We start from the raw sequence: 21,967 nt of genomic DNA, 5'->3' as shown, positions 1-21,967 counted from the left end.
TTCCGCGTTCTGGTTCAGCAGCACCGCTTGATGCGCCTCCTCCAGATTGTTTGGTTTAGAATTTCTAATGATAGAGCCAAGCGGCTCTGGAATGTTATCTAGGTATTTCGCTACCGTGATAATTTCTACACGCAAAACAATTCTTGATGACATTTATTGCAACGGTCTGCTTAATCTAATCTGTGCATTAATTTCGTGCAGAGAATGCCATAAAAGAATTGGTGGGCAATGTATTATTATTTTCAATTGCATATTAACATATACTATCAAACATCTTCTTGTTTACAAACTCTACACTGAGTATAACATCGCCCCAATTTCACTTGTATTACACTCAATTATCTCCAATAGGGTCGATGCACGCACACACTGTAACTGATAAGTAAATGCAATATCTACCCAATAACACAGACAAAACGACAAAACATTAGAGAGTTTTCCATCCACATTGATATATGTTCATATATTTACTAATCAAGCACTAAATCATAGCGCGCCTTTATTAACGGATCAATTTTCTTTATTTTAATTTTCATTCATTTTCAAAAGCAAAATTATGCCATATTTTTTTTCTGATGATGATTTCGAGCCTTAAACAGGTAAAGTGTCATGTACATTTATCTGTGCTTTCTGTGTTCATGTTTCACGTCTTGAAAAGACGCCATTTGCTTTCGTCAACTCCATCGCATCGGTCGCATCAGGTCGCATCGGCAGATGGTAATTTTTCTAATTTTGTGTTCAAAGTTTTGTGTATACCTAATTCAGGTAAGTATTTCTCCTGGCATGGCAAATCGGTAGCCATGATTATATTTACCATGAAACTTGGCCAACCTTAAAGCCCTCACGCAAGTTAGCGAAACCGGGAGTATTGACGATCAGCCGGTCATATTTTCTTCCAAATTTTCCGTTTCCGTCGTCGTTCCGCTGATTTTCGTTTGGGACTTTAAGCCTCAAATACAATGTCAGCGGAACGGCAACGGAAACGACAAATTTGACAGAAAATATATGGGCTAACTGTCAAATTCTCCGTTGCCGTTGCCATTCCGCTGACATTAGTGCTGTCTAATGAGCAGCTCGAAGTTCTTCCCATCCCTCTCATGTCCATTTGTTAACAAAAAAGCACGAGCAGAACGGCAACAATTTCGAGTTGCTCATTGGACAGCATTATTGTTTCTGGGGCTTTTAATTCCAGGGCTATGCAGCTAAAGAGCCTTGCACATAGGATACGTTTGCGTTGCGTTAGAAGGTTTTCCCATGGGAAATTTCAACGATTCTACTTCTTCTCGATGACAGTTTTCGGTCTTCTCCTCCCTTATGATTATAAGGTATTTTATGAGACGTTTCGCGGTGGCTCGATATAATAATATCCCGATTTTATTACCCTCCTGGTGAAAAATAGGAAATGTTACAAAATCGGAAATTTTTTTTCTTCATTTTTTATAACCAGCTACTGCTGCTACTGCTATTCATGATAAACGTCATCATTTTATGTTAACATTTTTACCCATCCACTAATGCGCTTGCATTAAGTATTTTATCTCACCTCAATATGCATTTACTAAGGTATAAGCCATTTTATAGAAAGCTCAAATGACAGAATACCCAACACTAATATTTACATTTTACAAGAAACATTTGCGACAATGGAATGCGATGATGATGACGAAATGATGATGGTTTCCATTCAAATTTACCAAAACACTCAAAATTTCGATCAGCTGATCGAATCTGTCTTATAAAATGGCTCATATAAACAAATAATTTGTTTGCTTTTACTACTATACATACTTTCAAACGAGCTCCCATCAGAAGCCGTGAAATTATGTACGTCATAAATTTTTGTTCACACTTTTCAATACGCTTGCATTTGGTTTTCCTCCTCACCTTAGTAAATATCTATTCATTGAGTGATCCCCGTGTGTTCAATTGACCTTTTCATATTTTTTCCCTTTCACTTTTTTGAAGACAAATTTCTCAAAGAACCCATATTTTTTGATACCTCTAACTAAAAAAATTTGCTTCGTAAAAAATTAAGTAAAACCCGTTTTCCCCACCCGGTCAAAATTGTTGTAGTGGAAGAAGAATAACAGTTTGTGTTGTTTTGAAGCAGCTCCATCGCGGATCTGAAGTATTCGGTGGCAAGTAGGTATATTTATTGGATCGTGGAAAAACCGCACAAATCCGGTAGCGCTGAAGACGTCCATGATCTGCTTGATGCCGTCGCCATCCTGGTCGGCACCAGCGGAAGCACTTGCGGATATCGTTGGTTAATGCGGGATGCTACTAAATTTACGAAAACGGATCAGAAAACATATTGCGTTTTCAAGTGCGTTGGCGAAAAAAATAAGATCGAATCCCAAGTGAAAGTCCGAAGTTCTGTGAATCCCAAGTGAAAGTCCAGTGGAATTCCGGCACGATGCTGATATTCGATATAGTTCGTGGTAGTGATAGTGTGGTGATATTCGGTCTAGTTAAAATTCTCCCGGCAGAGGCACCTAACATTCCCGAAAAGTATGCCGGTAAGTTATGTGCTTTGTGTAATAAGGGTGCAGCCAAGTGGAACGAGGCGAAATTTTACGCATAAAGATTTATGTAGCTCCTGTTTTGGTGTCACTATTTGCGTTCCAATTTCAGCTTTTTTATTTATGTTTTTTTTTATATTTACAGACACTGGCAGTACCCGGTGTCCGAAGCCGAAATCATGGATACATCGTTCAATGTCAAAAATGACGGCCATCGAACCCCTAAAGAGAGACGCCACGTCTATAAAATGAACCAATCAAGCCGGTACGAAATCTCCACCGACGACGCCGACCAGGAGACCGACGATATCAACTTCCTCCGTACCAATCGGTACCAGAGACAGATCGGTGCCAGAGCCGAACGGCCATGCCTTGTCAAATAATTCTAGTCCGGTGCAGATCGCACAGCGTGCGGAAGGAGAAATTCACCGATGATCTGGAGTATTCGGTTAGAAGTGTTGGATCGGGGATAAACCGTATCAATTCGGTAGCGCTAAACACGTCCAGTTTTCAAGCACACGGGAAGTACCAATAAAAATGTATGACGGAAAAGTTCATTTATCTCAGGTAAATTGCAAAAAATTCAGAAAAAAATGACTTTAAACTTTTAGACTTGAATAAAATGAAACCAACGGAGCATGCCTCTACAGACAACAGAAGTCAACTCTCGATTCCCTGAGAAGTCCTAGGTTTGTAGATGCACGCCCCCGAAATAATTAATAATGGCAACCGTACGCTGCCGTGAATCGCATATTTGTCCCATATGAATAGGAAACTCAGCAAATGATATGCGATTCACGGCAGTACGGCAGCAGCATCAGAATAACCGTTCTCGTGAAGATAGTGAGAGCGGGGGCGGAGACGGCACTTTCAATATGATTCCACACTATTCACCGCAAATAACTGGTGCCTTGGTCACGAGCCAATCGCTCAAAAAGAGCAGCTGAATTGGAGGACACCACCCAGAAAGTCGGTACCAAAAACCATGTTGGATAGGGTGCCGATGTATTCCTCCTGGATTTGTAACATGCTGCATGTAATAGATTACATAGTAAAAATAACATTAACACTAGTTTTTGCCTTTATCGTACAACAAAGTTGTACCGAAAGGCTATCATTTCACTCCAGGAACGAATTTTTTATAGAAGGGCCGGAGACCCATAGTGTTATATACCAATCGACTCAGCTCAACGAGCTGAGCACATGTTTGTCTGTCTGTCCGTGTGTATGTGTGTGCACAAAAGCTAAGAAAATCATTAGACAACTTTTCATATAGTAATCTTTAACCGATTTTCTCGCAACAAGTTTTATTCGACAGAGGGCAAAGAAAATGATACATCGAACCGAGCTATATAAGCTCCATATAAGGTTGGTGTCTCCTTAGCTGTGCGGTAAGACGCGCGGCTACAAAGCAAGACCATGCTGAGGGTGGCTGCGTTTGATTCCCGGTGCCGGTCTAGGCAACTTTCGGATTGGAAATTGTCTCGACTTCCTTGGGCATAACAGTAGCATCGTGTCATAGCCTCATGATATACAAACGCAAAAATGGTAACTTAAGTTATTGGCTTAGAAACCTCGCAGTTAATAACTGTGGAAGTGCTTAATGAACACTAAGCTGCGAGGCGGCTCTGTCCCAGCGTGGGGATGTAATGCCAATAAGAAGAAGAAGGTTGGTGTCTTGATTAAATACGAGAAAGGCAGTATCACTAATCGGTGAATTAAGTTGGGTTTTTTGTCTTTTCCCAAAATGTATGAAGAAATGACCCCCGATAGAATATTTTGTAAATGTACCTGTGTAGAATTGTAATTTTAAATGACGTTTTTTTTTTGTACGACCTTTTATTTCAATCGAAATTTGTATATATATGAATAATTTACATATTTTATTGTAAATATGCTATTAAGTTCATCATTTGAGTTTGTTTGATGGAGCACGGTATTAGGCAATTTTATGCGCGGTATTTGGAATCTTCTTATGAATGTACGCGGTATTAGGCATATTCACAAGTCAAATGCCAACCACTATTTTCTTCGTCTTTTATTTTACAATACATACATTTTTCTTCAAATGTAGTTAACATTGATTAATACGACATAATTTTCAAGGGTGATTTCTGCAAATTAAATTTCATGAACCGAATTTATTGTGAACTCGTTCTTAACCCCTCAGTAATAGGACATGTCACGGTATGTTATGAGTCACTATAAGTTTGTCTTTGATAATTTGCACTGAAATCATTTTTAAGATCTGGATAACTCGCTGCGCTTCTGCTAATTAATAATCTAATTAACGGTTGTTAAGTGCGTGTCTGGAAATTGAATACACAAGTGATAGTGGGGGTCCGTTAAAGAATACACACTACGGCCCGATGCTACTGCAGCAGATGATTTCCACAGGCCAGACGAGAAGCCTACCGGTGGAATGCGGTTTTTGTTAACGACATATGGCCAGCCCTGTTCAATGATGGTTTTGAATTCCGTAGGATCATCTGATATCTTACCAGTCATCAGGTTGCCGTTTTTGTGTAACGATCCATTCTCAGATGTGGAAGTAGTTCCGTTGGTGTGGCTGCCTCCGTTGCTACTGCTGTGGAAATTGGTAGTCCGGCCGTTCCATTTCCGTTCAGGTAATGATCATGTATTGCCTTACCGTTGCTGTGACCGTTGATTCTGTCGGAACTGTGGCGTCGTTACCGATGGACAGATTGCTCTTCATGTAATTCTTCACTGATGACCTGAGACTGATGACCATTGGCTTCACCTAATAGACGGAATCTTGACCGAACGCACCCTGACGTGGAGTTTCTCCTTTTCTTCCTTCTGCCCTTCCGGAGCAGCGAATATGTTGGATTGAATTCGGTTCTTGTTGATGCTGCGTGGTGTTTGGAATTGGATGGCGGTTACGAAATCACTGCTAAATCACTGCTAATCAATGTGATTGTTCCTGTAGTTAATTTTGACAGCACATTTCATTTTATAACCCGAAAGGTTATCATTTAAAGATCAATGGAACACAAACGTGTATGGTGAAATACAAGCCAACTAACAATTTTGGCTGGATAAGGTAGATTTCTAGTTAAAGAAGACTTTTTTTGGCCGAATAAACGCTTTAACCACTTGTAATGTTTGTTGGGAACCGGAATAATGTGATAAAACAAACTGCTGACACGCAAGACAAGCCGGCAGCACAAGCACAAAGATAGCGCGTAACAAGCCTAACAAATCTGGGCATCCTCGCCATATAGCAAAGTTCTTCGTACCAATTTGCTGTCACAATCGTACCGGTTGCTGATTGGTTGAAAATGACAATCGATTACTTCGATTGGTGGCGGCGCGTTTTTGTAGGGCAGCGTGTTGTTAGTTTGGCCATGTTGCAGGTTTGTATAGTTGATACTAAGCAAAATACGTAAATGTTTGAGTTCCAGTTTTTTGATAAAAAAAAATGAACTGCAAACGCCATATAAATTATTCTCAAGAGTTGTATAGGTTTAAAACTGTCGATTTTAAGCATTATCATTTACCTTTCTGTCATTTTCGATCTCAAAGTCATATTTTCATAAGCGAAAACTTCTCTCTGTTAGTCTTATACTTCTCTTACATCAATAATGGTTGGAACGAGAAGAAAAATATCAAGTTTTGATACATGATATTTGGAAGATTTTGTACCAAAATACTTTGGCTGCACTGGCGACCACCTCGTCGGAGCAACCCACTAAAAAACAACAAGGCCGTCTAAATTGAGTTGTCACATCCTATCCTAGCTTCATACCTGAGACCTTCATACTTAGTATTCAATAGTGCTATCCAATGAGAGCTTGAAGTAGTTCGAAGTATCTCCCCGTCCTGCTCATGCCCATTTGTTGACAAAAAAGAACGAGCAGGACGGGAGCAACTTCGAGCTACTTCGAGCTGCTCATTGGACAGCATTAATGTGTTGATGGCAGTCCAATCCGCTTAGCTTCCTTATGTGTTCAAATGTAGGCTTTCTCTATATTTTCAAAATTACATGCACCTAAACTGTCGATATCATTTTCTTGCCTTACAGTCATTCTCATCTCAGATCATCTCTATCGCGAGCGTTATCATGGCGGATAACGAAACATCAAATTTCCTCCGGCAGCATGGACTGGAGCGGCTGATTGAGATTTTTGTAAGTGAAGAAATAAGGCTTGCTGATTTCTCGTTTTTCAGAAATCATCCTGAAGATCTTCAGCTCTTGCTTCCACGGTTGCGAGACAGGATCGATTTCATAAAAGCCATTTCTACAAATACGACAAAATCTACTCAGGTGGAGTTGGAACCGCCAATCATCTGCAGAGAGGTAAATTATTGTACCGTGGAGGTTTTCATTTCTATTAAGGGTCTGGACACTAGCAATTTCTCTGGGTTTTTCGACCCTTCTCCCCTCATGTAAGATTTTTTTTTCATACAAATAATTTTAGATTTATATGGTGCGTAAAAAAACGACAGACCCTCTTCCTTCATAAGTGCTTACGTAATATGTGTTCATCACCTGGGATAAAATAATAGTTTCTGAATATCGTAATGTAGTAAATGTGTAACTTTAATAGTACGCGGAAATTTATTAATAATAAAAAAATCAATTGGAATTACTAAGAGCATACCTAAACTGCCATATGAATACTAATTCTGCGCAGGAATTTTGAAATTTTCCTACTTTTGCGCACAATAAAAATAACTCATTTTAGTAAATTTTGTTTTATGAAATGATTTTTAGCATAATACACATAATACATATGACTACCACATTTTTAATATATTTGTACGCTATTACTACATTTAGAAAAAAAAGTGAATTCAAATGACTGGTTCTGCACATTATTGTACTATTGGTCCGTTGGCAAACCAGGAACAATTTCATGAATTTTGATACCCATATTGCCAGGGTTTCATCTGAATGAGTTTGTGGCCACTTTTGGCCACACTAGAACCTGTTCCGAGATTACCGGTTCGTTGGCAAACCATTCTCTTACCTAATTCCTCATAAGATCATGCTTCCGAAATAATTTTATGAATTTTGATACCGATATTGCCAGCGTTTCTTCTGAATGAGTTTGTGGCCTTTTTTGGCCTCACTAGAACCTGTACCAAGATGACCGGTCCGTTGGCAAACCATTCCCTGACCAAATTCCTCAAAAGATCATGCTTCTAAAACAATTTCATGAATTTTGATACCTATATTGCCTGGGTTTCATCTGAATGAGTTTGTGGCCACTTTTGGCCACACGAGAACCTGTACCAAGGTAACCGGTCCGTTGGCAAACCATTCTCTGGCCTAATTCCTCATAAGATCGAGCTTCGGAAACAATTTCATGAATTTTGAAACCAATATTGCTAGGTTTTCATCTGAATGAGAACCTGTTCCAAGATGACCGGTTCGTTGGCAAACCATTCTCTGATTCAATTTCTCGTAAGATCATGCTTCTCAAATAATTTCATGAATTTTGATACCCTTATTGCCAGGGTTTCATCTGAATTAGTTTGTGGCCACTTTTGGCCACACGAGAACCTGTACCAAGATGACCGGTCCGTTGGCAAACCAGCGACCCATAACCCCCAGGGCTACATTTACTATTCGGCCAAATGACATATTCGGCTCAATGACCCTTTCGACCAAATGACTTTCGGCTTAATGGTCTGTTCGGTCAAATGGTATATTCGGCCAAACACATGAATGAGTTTGTGGCCACTTTTGGCCACACGAGAACCTGTACCAAGATGACCGGTCCGTTGGCAAATCAGCGACCCATAACCCCCAGGGCTACATTTACTATTCGGCCAAATGACATATTCGGCTCAATGACCCTTTCGGCCAAATGACTTTCGGCTTAATGGTCTGTTCGGTCAAATGGTATATTCGGCCAAACACATGAATGAGTTTGTGGCCACTTTTGGCCACACGAGAACCTGTACCAAGATGACCGTTCCGTTGGCAAACCATTCTCTTACCTAGTTCCTTATATGATCTTGCTTCTGAAACAATTTCATGAATTTTGATACCCATATTGCCAGGGTTTCAGCTGAATGAATTGGTGGCCACTTTTGGTAACACGAGAACTTTTTTCAGGATGACCGGTCCGTTGTCTAACCATTCTCTGGCCTAATTCCTCATAAGATCATGCTTCTGAAACAATTTCATGAATTTTGATACCCATATTGGCCAATTTTGGCCACACGAGAACCTTTTTCAGGATGACCGGTTCGTTGTCAAACCATTCTCTGGCCTAATTCCTCATAAGATCATGCTTCTGAAACAATTTCATGAATTTTGATACCCATATTGCCATCTGAATGAGTTTGTGGCCACTTTTGGCCACACGAGAACCTGTACCAAGATGACCGGTCCGTTGGCAAACCATTCTCTTACCTAATTCCTCATAAGATCTTGCTTCTGAAACAATTTCATGAATTTTGATACCCATATTGCCAGGGTTTCATCTGAACGAGTTTTTGGCCACTTCAGGCCCTACGGGAACCTGTTCCAGGAAGACAGGTTCGTTGGGAAACCATTCTCAGGCCTAATTCCTCATAAGATCATGATACACATATTGCCGTCTGAATGAGTTTGTGGCCACTTTTGGCCACACGAGAACCTGTACCAAGGTAACCGGTCCGTTGGCAAACCATTCTCTGGCCTAATTCCTCATAAGATCGAGCTTCGGAAACAATTTCATGAATTTTGAAACCAATATTGCTAGGTTTTCATCTGAATGAGAACCTGTTCCAAGATGACCGGTCCGTTGGCAAACCATTATCTGATTCAATTCCTCATAAGATCATGCTTCTCAAATAATTTCATGAATTTTGATACCCTTATTGCCAGGGTTTCATCTGAATTAGTTTGTGGCCACTTTTGGCCACACGAGAACCTGTACCAAGATGACCGGTCCGTTGGCAAACCAGCGACCCATAACCCCCAGGGCTACATTTACTATTCGGCCAAATGACATATTCGGCTCAATGACCCTTACGACCAAATGACTTTCGGCTTAATGGTCTGTTCGGTCAAATGGTATATTCGGCCAAACACATGAATGAGTTTGTGGCCACTTTTGGCCACACGAGAACCTGTACCAAGATGACCGTTCCGTTGGCAAACTATTCTCTGACCTAGTTCCTTATATGATCTTGCTTCTGAAACAATTTCATGAATTTTGATACCCATATTGCCAGGGTTTCAGCTGAATGAATTGGTGGCCACTTCTGGCCACACGAGAACCTTTCTCAAAATGACCGGTCCGTTGTCAAACCATTCTGCCTAATTCTTCATAAGATCACACTGAAACAATTTCATGAATTTTGATACCCATATTGCCAGGGTTTCAGCTGAATGAGTTTTTGGCAACTTTAGGCCCTACGGGAACCTGTTCCAGGAAGACAGGTTCGTTGGAAAACCATTCTATGGCCTAATTCCTCATAAGATCGTGCTTCGGAAACAATTTCATGAATTTTGAAACCAATATTGCTAGGGTTTCATCTGAATGAGAACATGTTCCAAGATGACCGGTCCGTTGGCAAACCATTCTCTGATTAAATTCCTCATAAGATCATGCTTCTCAAATAATTTCATGAATTTTGATACCCTTATTGCCTGGGTTTCATCTGAATGAGTTTGTGGCCACTTTTGGCCACACGAGAACCTGTACCAAGATGACCGGTCCGTTGGCAAACCATTCTCTTACCTAATTCCTCATAAGATCTTGCTTCTGAAACAATTTCATGAATTTTGATACCCATATTGCCAGGGTTTCATCTGAATGAGTTTTTGGCCAAAAGTTCCAGGAAGACAGGTTCGTTGGCAAACCATTCTCTGGCATAATTCCTCATAAGATCATGCTTCTGAAACAATTTCATGAATTTTGATACCCATATTGCCATCTGAATGAGTTTGTGGCCACTTTTGGCCACACGAGACCCTGTACCAAGATAACCGGTCCGTTGGCAAACCATTCTCTGGCCTAATTCCTCATAAGATCGTGCTTCGGAAACAATTTCATGAATTTTGAAACCAATATTGCTAGGGTTTCATCTGAATGAGAACCTGTTCCAAGATGACCGGTCCGTTGGCAAACCATTCTCTGATTCAATTCCTCATAAGATCATGCTTCTCAAATAATTTCATGAATTTTGATACACTTATTGCCAGGGTTTCATATGAATTACTTTGTGGCCACTTTTGGCCACACGAGAACGTGTACCAAGATGACCAGTCCGTTGGCAAACCAGCGACCCATAACCCCCAGGGCTACATTTACTATTCGGCCAAATGACATATTCGGCTCAATGACCCTTTCGGCCAAATGACTTTCGGCTTAATGGTCAGTTCGGTCAAATGGTATATTCGGCCAAACACATGAATGAGTTTGTGGCCACTTTTGGCCACACGAGAACCTGTACCAAGATGACCGTTCCGTTGGCAAACCATTCTCTGACCTAGTTCCTTATATGATCTTGCTTCTGAAACAATTTCATGAATTTTGATACCCATATTGCCAGGGTTTCAGCTGAATGAATTGGTGGCCACTTTTGGTAACACGAGAACTTTTTTCAGGATGACCGGTCCGTTGTCTAACCATTCTCTGGCCTAATTCCTCATAAGATCATGCTTCTGAAACAATTTCATGAATTTTGATACCCATATTGCCATCTGAATGAGTTTGTGGCCACTTTTGGAACCTGTACCAAGATGACCGGTCCGTTGGCAAACCATTCTCTTACCTAATTCCTCATAAGATCTTGCTTCTGAAACAATTTCATGAATTTTGATACCCATATTGCCAGGGTTTCATCTGAATGAGTTTTTGGCCACTTCAGGCCCTACGGGAACCTGTTCCAGGAAGACAGGTTCGTTGGGAAACCATTCTCAGGCCTAATTCCTCATAAGATCATGCTTCTGAAACAATTTCATGAATTTTGATACACATATTGCCGTCTGAATGAGTTTGTGGCCACTTTTGGCCACACGAGAACCTGTACCAAGGTAACCGGTCCGTTGGCAAACCATTCTCTGGCCTAATTCCTCATAAGATCGAGCTTCGGAAACAATTTCATGAATTTTGAAACCAATATTGCTAGGTTTTCATCTGAATGAGAACCTGTTCCAAGATGACCGGTTCGTTGGCAAACCATTCTCTGATTCAATTTCTCGTAAGATCATGCTTCTCAAATAATTTCATGAATTTTGATACCCTTATTGCCAGGGTTTCATCTGAATTAGTTTGTGGCCACTTTTGGCCACACGAGAACCTGTATCAAGATGACCGGTCCGTTGGCAAACCAGCGACCCCTAACCCCCAGGGCTACATTTACTATTCGGCCAAATGACATATTCGGCTCAATGACCCTTTCGGCCAAATGACTTTCGGCTTAATGGTCTGTTCGGTCAAATGGTATATTCGGCCAAACACATGAATGAGTTTGTGGCCACTTTTGGCCACACGAGATCCTGTACCAAGATGACCGTTCCGTTGGCAAACCACTCTCTGACCTAGTTCCTTGTATGATCTTGCTTCTGAAACAATTTCATGAATTTTGATACCCATATTGCCAGGGTTTCAGCTGAATGAATTGGTGGCCACTTTTGGTAAAACGAGAACTTTTTTCAGGATGACCGGTCCGTTGTCAAACCATTCTCTGGCATAATTCCTCATAAGATCATGCTTCTGAAACAATTTCATGAATTTTGATACCCATATTGCCATCTGAATGAGTTTGTGGCCACTTTTGGCCACACGAGAACCTTTACCAAGATGACCGGTCCGTTGGCAAACCATTCTCTTACCTAATTCCTCATAAGATCTTGCTTCTGAAACAATTTCATGAATTTTGATACCCATATTGCCAGGGTTTCATCTGAATGAGTTTTTGGCCACTTCAGGCCCTACGGGAACCTGTTCCAGGAAGACAGGTTCGTTGGCAAACCATTCTCAGGCCTAATTCCTCATAAGATCATGCTTCTGAAACAATTTCATGAATTTTGATACACATATTGCCATCTGAATGAGTTTGTGGCCACTTTTGGCCACACGAGACCCTGTACCAAGATAACTGGTCCGTTGGCAAACCATTCTCTGGCCTAATTCCTCATAAGATCGTGCTTCGGAAACAATTTCATGAATTTTGAAACCAATATTGCTAGGGTTTCATCTGAATGAGAACCTGTTCCAAGATGACCGGTCCGTTGGCCAACCATTCTCTGATTCAATTCCTCATAAGATCATGCTTCTCAAATAATTTCATGAATCTTGATACACTTATTGCCAGGGTTTCATATGGATTACTTTGTGGCCACTTTTGGCCACACGAGAACCTGTACCAAGATGACCGGTCCGTTGGCAAACCAGCGACCCATAACCCGCAGGGCTACATTTACTATTCGGCCAAATGACATATTCGGCTCAATGACCCTTTCGGCCAAATGACTTTCGGCTTAATGGTCTGTTCGGTCAAATGGTATATTCGGCCAAACACATGAATGAGTTTGTGGCCACTTTTGGCCACACGAGAACCTGTACCAAGATGACCGGTCCGTTGGCAAACCATTCTCTTACCTAATTCCTCATAAGATCTTGCTTCTGAAACAATTTCATGAATTTTGATACCCATATTGCCAGGGTTTCATCTGAATGAGTTTTTGGCCACTTCAGGCCCTACGGGAACCTGTTCCAGGAAGACAGGTTCGTTGGGAAACCATTCTCAGGCCTAATTCCTCATAAGATCATGCTTCTGAAACAATTTCATGAATTTTGATACACATATTGCCATCTGAATGAGTTTGTGGCCACTTTTGGCCACACGAGAACCTGTACCAAGGTGACCGGTCCGTTGGCAAACCATTCTCTGGCCTAATTCCTCATAAGATCGAGCTTCGGAAACAATTTCATGAATTTTGAAACCAATATTGCTAGGGTTTCATCTGAATGAGAACCTGTTCCAAGATGACCGGTTCGTTGGCAAACCATTCTCTGATTCAATTTCTCGTAAGATCATGCTTCTCAAATAATTTCATGAATTTTGATACCCTTATTGCCAGGGTTTCATCTGAATTAGTTTGTGGCCACTTTTGGCCACACGAGAACCTGTATCAAGATGACCGGTCCGTTGGCAAACCAGCGACCCCTAACCCCTAGGGCTACATTTACTATTCGGCCAAATGACATATTCGGCTCAATGACTCTTTCGGCCAAATGACTTTCGGCTTAATGGTCTGTTCGGTCAAATGGTATATTCGGCCAAACACATGAATGAGTTTGTGGCCACTTTTGGCCACACGAGAACCTGTACCAAGATGACCGTTCCGTTGGCAAACCATTCTCTGACCTAGTTCCTTATATGATCTTGCTTCTGAAACAATTTCATGAATTTTGATACCCATATTGCCAGGGTTTCAGCTGAATGAATTGGTGGCCACTTCTGCCCACACGAGAACCTTTCTCAGAATGACCGGTCCGTTGTCAAACCATTCTGCCTAATTCCTCATAAGATCACACTGAAACAATTTCATGAATTTTGATACCCATATTGCCAGGGTTTCATCTGAATGAGTTTGTGGCCACTTTTGGCCACACGAGAACCTGTACCAAGATAACCGGTCCGTTGGCAAACCATTCTCTGACCTAGTTCCTCATAAGATCACACTGAAACAATTTCATGAATTTTGGTACCCATATTGCCAGGGTTTCAGCTGAATGAATTGGTGGCCACTTTTGGCCACACGAGAACTTTTTTCAGGATGACCGGTCCGTTGTCAAACCATTCTCTGGCCTAATTCCTCATAGGATCATACTTCTGAAACAATTTCATGAATTTTGATACCCATATTGCCATCTGAATGAATTTGTGGCCACTTTTGGCCACACCAGAACCTGTACCAAGATAACCGGTCCGTTGGCAAACCATTCTCTGACCTAGTTCCTCATATGATCTTGCTTCTGAAACAATTTCATGAATTTTGATACCCATATTGCCAGGGTTTCATCTGAATGAGTTTGTGGCCACTTTTGGCCACACGAGAACCTGTACCAAGATGACCGTTCCGTTGGCAAACCATTCTCTGACCTAGTTCCTTATATGATCTTGCTTCTGAAACAATTTCATGAATTTTGATACCCATATTGCCATCTGAATGAATTTGTGGCCACTTTTGGCCACACCAGAACCTGTACCAAGATAACCGGTCCGTTGGCAAACCATTCTCTGACCTAGTTCCTCATATGATCTTGCTTCTGAAACAATTTCATGAATTTTGATACCCATATTTCCACGGTCCACGGTCAGCTAAATGAGTTTGTGGCCACTTTTGGCCACACGAGGATCTGTTGCAAGATAACCGGTCCGTTGGCAAACCATCCTCTGACCTAATTCCTCATAAGATCATGCTTCTCAAATAATTTCACAAATATTGATACCCTTATTGTCAGGGTTTCATCTGAATGAGTTTGTGGCCACACGACAACCTGTACCATGATGACCGGTCCGTTGGCAAACCATTCTCAGGCCTAATTCCTCATAAGATCTTGCTTCCAAAACAATTTCATGAATTTTGAAACCCATATTGCCAGGGTTTCATTTGAATGCGTTTGTGGCCACACGAGGACCTGTTGCAAGATAACCGGTCCGTTGGCAAACCATTCTCTGACCTAATTTCTCAAAAGGTCATGCTTCTGAAACAATTTCATGAAGATAAGAAAATTATTTTGAGCTTTTTAGTGGAATGTTTTCACCTGTCATAAGGCGAGTTTATTGTCGGCGTAGCACCAAGTTAGAATTCGGAAGTCGGGACTTCCGAACCGAACTTTCTTCCGAAGTTTTATCTGTCAAACTAATTGGTGCGTTGTTTAGCGCATCTTTAGGCGAATCAAGCGCACTACTTCCGAAGTTGGGAAAGTTGCCTGTATCTGCACTGAAAACCAAAACTACCCAAAAGTGGGTTGTTTTCACTCAAAACCGTGGTTTGGGCCAATAACCCAAATTTGAGTAAAATGACTTTTCTGGCACTAGGTAGTTTGCCTTTAATCCCATGTAAACAATTTACCCAAAGCTGAGTTTAATTTATCCAAAGCGGACCTTAATCGACCCAAAATAGAGAATATTGAATTTACTCAAATTTGGGTTATTGGGCTGAGCAACCTCGGTGAGGTGTTTGCATCTTGCTCTAGTTTTGATAGTAATCATGGGAAAGAAAGGGAAAACTACCCAATTTTGGGTAAATTTTTTCTGCGACATTCTCATCAGTGCGTATATTGAACTCAAAGTTTGGGTTGATTTATCTGTCCGTGTGGAGAAAAATCCAACTTCGGTATAAAAAGCGTTATAAATTTATTCCGGATAGACAATATACAATCCCATTGAATTCCACCACTTAAGTGGTGGAATTCAATGGGATAGACGAATCCAAGTAAAAATAAGAAGAAGACACACGACGGTGTTAACTTTGACAGATCCTACAGCACAGCATAGGAAGATCATTTTAAAATGCTTATAATAAATTCTAGACAAATTGTAATTAAAATCTGATTGATGTACGGCACGGAAAATGTTCTGAATTACATATCAGGAAGCTTATCTCAATTTTTTGAATATTTTCCAAAAATGTATCTATCATACAGTTCGGAACTTTTTCCGTATCATACATCGATCAGATTTTAATTACATTTTGTCTAGAATTTATTATAAGCATTTTAAAATGATCTTCCTATGCTGTGCTGTAGGATCTGTCAAAGTTAACACCGTCGTGTGTCTTCTTCTTATTTTTACTTGGATTCGTCTATTACACTGTTAGATGACTTTACCCATTAATGGGTACTGTGTTATTGTTGATATTATTCCCACCGTGAAAAATTCACCCATTTTCTTGTAAAAGTGCCACTACCCATTTTAATGAGTAGTGGCGCTTTTTGAAGAAAATGGGTGAATTTTTCACGGTGGGAATAATATCAACAATAACACAGTACCCATTAATGGGTAAAGTCATCTAACCGTGTAGGGTCTCGCCGACATTTCTCACCAACACGAACGCAGGTTCGTGGTTGCAAACAATCCCATTTGATTTTGCCGTGACAGCTGCTCGTGGTTGCAAACAAACCGAGTAAAAGTGTGAGTGAAACGTGCGTGTACGTACACGATCGCTGAAAGCCTAATTGTATTGTCTATCCGGAATAAAGTGACAGTTTCGGACTTGCGGGCCTGTTCAGCGGTTGTAAAAAGTGCAGTCTCGGCAGTGTCACATGAAAAGGCCTATTAAACAAGTTCAGTTTTTAGCAACTGTGTTGATCAATGAATTTGCACAATTTTGTTATGTTTCTACTTATCTTTCATTTCAAGACGCTAACTGAAATATGCTCAAGGAGTGATTATGGACGGTCGTTCATCGAGTCCTACAAAATCCAGAACGGTGTGAAGGTTTACTCACCGGACGCCAGGAAGCTGGTGAAGATGGCGATGGTGGAGTATTTTTGCAAACTCACGAAGGGTCATATCACGCACAACCATTTCATGGAAATGACGCAGACAATTATCAATGAACTACCCGATGAAGACCCGCGAACGTGGTATACCCCGGCCGTGCAGAATAAGACTGCTGGTGGTATGTTGTACAACCGGTATACTGCCGTGAATCGCATATCTGTCCCATCTTTGCTGGGTTTCCTATTCATATGGGACAAATATGCGATTCACGGCAGTATAGATACATAAAGCAGCACGACCATCGATACAAGCAGCAGAAGCCGGCAGTTGAACCTGTGCCAGAGACTTCCCAGAAGATCCCGCAAACAGCGTGGGACAAAATGAGTTTTGAAGAACGATCACTTTGCGAAGGTAATATGGATGTTTTGTTTTGTGCGCGCGCTTGTGTGTGTGTGTGTGTGTGTGTGTTTTTTTTTTTTTGTTTGTGTTTGTAAAACTGGTTATACCTTCTTACAGCGGCGAAAACTAAACTATTGGTCACCGGGTATTCCGAAAGCGATATCATCACAAAATGCTGGAGAGAAAGTTTTCCTCTAAGACGCAAGGAGGCATTAAGTGGCAAAATCATTTTCAAGGATTGGGAGGTGCTTGCCCATTACGCCAACATCCACGATTTGGTAAGTTCTACCTTCTCTGTTTTAATTACTCAACCTACACTTTTTCACACTCGTCTGCACTCCAGCCAAATAACGATTTTGTGTGTATGTTTAGTATCTCAAAGTCAAAGCTACTAACGATGTACAAGATATCAAGTTATTTTATTGAAATGCGGTTGAGTAGATCGGTGGAAGAGAATGCGGCTAACTGTACCTAAGCTGAACATCCCAAATAACAAAAAATGCCTTTAAAAGTATGTTTTATGTATAAGTATGATTAGGCAAAAACGTTAAAGAAACTTTTGATTACTTGAGATGTAGCCTAACGTAAACAGTAAGTGCATGCCAAAAATGCCTTTAAAAGTATGTTTTATGTATAAGTATGATTAGGCAAAAACGTTAAAGAAACTTTTGATTACTTGAGATGTAGCCTAACGTAAACAGTAAGTGCATAAAGTAATACAATGGTTAATAAATTTGTAGAGATATCCAGATATATATTATCTAGGTAAACGAAACCTGGTAGGTCAAAATAAATATTACAGCAAATTGACCAGCGTATATGTAGATTTGAATGGCTCAATACACTTTTAAAATACATTCATTATCGAGAAGCACTTATTTTAAACATTTTTTATCTGTAGATAAATTTTGATTTCCGCGAGGTACATGGTTCCTCTAAGGATACGTTAACCACCCAGGCAGCAAAATTTATTCAAGTATTCAGCAGAGTACATATTGGGTATCGCGAGCTCATCAAGGAGGATCAAACGCTAGCCGATACAATCGCTACCAGTTTTGCTGCCAATGTTTCCATTAACGGTAAATATACATATATCTTTTAACAAAAAAAAACATTCCTTTACAACATGACGTGCAATAAACAGCCATACAGGCTAGATGTACCAGTCGTGGCTATAGCACCAGTTGTCACACTAGTGATTTATTTGCGAAATGACCAATCAAATCACCACAAAACAAGTTCAGATTGATAAAGCATATTCACATGATACAATAACACATTTTCATATGATACGATAACACACACGCTTCTACTTTACACTCTGACCACCCGTTTTACACCGTTAGACATAAAATGCGCCAAAGCCATAGGTAGTAACCGAACTAGCAATAGCATAATATTACATTATGAAAAGGATACGTTTGGCGAAGACTGAGTCACTCGAAACTGTATTACATTTTTATATAAATAACACGCAATTAACACTCGAATAATGTTTAGAACAAATTTAAATTTGTTCATGTTTAGCAGTAACATCGCAATATAAAGTTAAAAATACTGTCATCTCTATTACTGCTGTAATCTGAAAAAGTGACGTATACGCCATTATACAAAAATGGTGGTTCCCAGAGTGTACTTGGTGATGCTTTGGTGTTAACGAGTCAAGTTCTTTAACAGAAAAATGTTGTTGTTGTTGGAGTTAAGTTTTTTTTTGGCATGAGGAGCAGTTGCCTCATATACGCCAACAGAAAAAAGTAAAACATGTATGTTGTAATTCGGCGCATACGTCACTTTTACAGATTACGGTTGATTATTTTTTTCAAAATCTTTTATTACCTACACATAATCATTTGTTTTTTTCTAGATCATACAGTGTTTCTCGTTTTCTATTCGCTGCCATTAATTCTCCGCCAGCAATTCGTAACGAAACAAAAAAAACGAACAAAAATATCAATCCTTGTATGTCGCAGCTCGTACATTAAGCTTCTAGAGGTAACAAAAATTATCTATAAATTTTTCAACAAGCTCTATGCATAAACGATTATAATCCAGTAAAGTTACTGCCGATATTGAAATGCAAATCTTTGGTGATTATTCTGCGTCTCGTATGAGGTGAAGTGTTTCGAATGAAGTGACAATTGTCAATACCTCCCATTTGAATTACACGGTCGTGTATGGGAATATTCGTTGAATTGGATATTTTGGAATTTATAAGATTTAGAAAAGTGCCGTCTTCTACAAAGTTGTCCAAGAAGTTAAAACGAAACTGTCACAGATCATATATTTCTGAACTCATCCGCTTGGCGGTGCTAGTGTATATGGGAATATTCGTTGGGTCAGATAATTTGGAATCTGTAGAATTTAGAATGTTGCAGTCAAAAGTTGTTCAAGAAGTGAAAATGAAACTGCCGCAAATCATATTATTTCGGAGCTCGTCCGATTGGCGGCGCTAGTGTATATGGGAATAATCGTTGGGTTGGATATTTTGGAATCCGTAAAATTTAGAAAGTTGCAAGAATTTTTAATCATCTGAAACATATGAACATTGTTCTTTAGGAAGTGAGGAATCACTGCTTGCACGCAGTAAGAAATAACCACTAGAAATCCTAGTGATGCGAAATTCTTTCAGAGTGTTAATTGAAACTTGTTTGTAAACCCAACAAAAATTTTGTTTTGGAAACTTCCTATAAAAATACTTCTACTTACAGAGATTCAAATAAGGAATGTCTTATAGTTTTTTTTTTAGAATTTCTTGATTTTTTTTCAACATTTCCGAGAATTCTTTCAGGAAATCCATTGGGAAGTCCACCCATTATTCCATTAGGAATTCCTTCAAAAAATTATCCTGAAATTCCATACATTCAGAGCAGGCGTTCGTTCGTAAATTTATTCAGGAAATTCTTTAAAAAATCCTAAAGCAACTGCTTCAAGAGCTCCATTATATATTCCCACGAAAACTACTTAGGAAATTCCTCCTGGAAAAAATGGAGCAGTTCCTGCAGACATTGTTTCGGGGAATAATTTAACCAATTCCTGAAAAAAGAAACGAATTTCCTGAGGAGCTTTTGGTTAAGTTGGATAGAAATTTTTAGAAATATTTCTTGAAGAATTGGAAGTAATTTCCGATGAAATTCAGCAGGATTTTTTTTTCGAGAATTTTAAGGAGAATTAGAAATTGGTTTAGAATTCTTCAGATTTTGGAACATTATCAGACTATATTTTCCCGGATGGTTCATACGTAGAATAATATGATCCGTGACAGTTTCGCTTTGACCTCCTGCCTCCACAACGCATCGGCATTCCCATATACACTAGTGTCGTCTAGCGGACGAGTTCTGAAATTATATGATCTGCCACCGTTTCATTTTGACTTGTTGAACAACTTTGTAGAAGACTGCAACTTTCTAAATCTTACGGATTCCAATATATTTCAAAAGCCATCGAATATTAATATGAGATATTGATCGTAAAGAGGTGAGCCAGCCAAGGGCTGAAAACTTCTATAATAAAGACAAAAAAAAAGATATTGACCTTCCAACATGACCATTTTGTATGGAAACCGAGCTTGTCTTTATACTTATTTCCACCAGTGTAGAAGGAAATAGGGACAGTTCCACTATTTTGAAATACGTGTAGCCAAGCACCGAACTGAATAGAGAAGAATTTTATGCACTGCAACATTTACGAAAGTCCGGAGATTCGTTTCTGCATAGAGCTTAAATTATGTTTATTTGTCAAACAGTTCGACAAATTTATTTATCTTTCAGACAGAAGCGAAAGTTATGGAGTGTGTATCGAAAAGGCGACAGGAAGCGTTGGCCGCGAAAACAACTGTACAGCCATATGTAATTGTTGTTGGTACTGTCGAGGAGGTCCGCAGTTTTTTCGTTGTTCTCGATGAACTTTTGTTCAAATGTAATTCGATGGTGGCAGCAATTGATCTGCAGTTCAAGCTGCACACCGCATTTCATTTGAACTACGCGATGGAGTGCGAATCTGTAATGCAGTTTTTGCAATTGTTCTTTTACGATATTGCATATCCTGGCGATCGATTCGATGCGAATGTCACAGCCCTAGCGACGGATTGTAAGCGGCTGTAAAGTTCTATTTTGTTTTTAGTTTGATATGTTTACTGGTTTTTTATTGTTAAGTTATGCTTTAATAATCCTTGAGCATTATTGTCGTAATATTTTACTGTTTGAACAAGTTTCAAAAATTCTGACTAAACTTCATAAATTGTTGAACTCAATTTGGTATAAGTTAGGTTTTACCTATCATTTTATTATAACATGTTGTAAAACAAAAATCAAATGTACTGTATTACCGATTATCCTTAGCATCCTCAGCTAAGAAATAAGTTGAAATAAAACTAATAAAAATTTACCAATCCTCAGAAATGTAATCTTTTCAAGAATAAGAAAAATGAAAAATGCACCTTCTGCTTAATGCCTTTCTTAACGTCTTTCTCGTATACTGCGTGTACGTGTGTGTGCGTGTGTGTGTGTGTGTGTGTGTTTTTTTTCTTCCTGAGCAATGGAGGGGGAATCTGCTCAACAGACATCCTGGGTTGTCCAGGAAGTGCGGGGTTAGGGACTCCCTCCAACAGAGCAAACGAGGGA

General features: G+C 39.8%; 1 protein-coding gene across 2 annotated transcripts; it reads left to right on the top strand.

Moving 5' to 3' along the window:
* The first annotated feature begins 681 nt into the window (after positions 1–681).
* On the top strand, positions 682–21,736 carry LOC134217837 (uncharacterized). Of its 2 annotated transcripts, none has more exons than XM_062696665.1 (8): positions 682–765; positions 6,568–6,843; positions 16,866–16,985; positions 17,243–17,360; positions 17,466–17,626; positions 18,250–18,427; positions 19,213–19,340; positions 21,116–21,736. In XM_062696665.1, exons 1-8 carry the CDS (start codon positions 715–717, stop codon positions 21,446–21,448), a joined length of 1,365 nt encoding a protein of 454 aa, XP_062552649.1. In that variant the 5' UTR covers positions 682–714; the 3' UTR covers positions 21,449–21,736. The 2 variants fall into 2 exon arrangements, with proteins under 2 accessions (XP_062552649.1, XP_062552641.1); XM_062696657.1 differs by having other exon boundaries at positions 16,866–17,143; positions 17,230–17,360.
* The last annotated feature ends 231 nt before the right edge of the window (positions 21,737–21,967 follow it).

Source organism: Armigeres subalbatus, chromosome 1 (assembly GCF_024139115.2).
Source record: "Armigeres subalbatus isolate Guangzhou_Male chromosome 1, GZ_Asu_2, whole genome shotgun sequence".
NCBI lineage: Eukaryota > Metazoa > Arthropoda > Insecta > Diptera > Culicidae > Armigeres > Armigeres subalbatus.
This window is presented reverse-complemented; position numbering and strand designations above follow the sequence as displayed.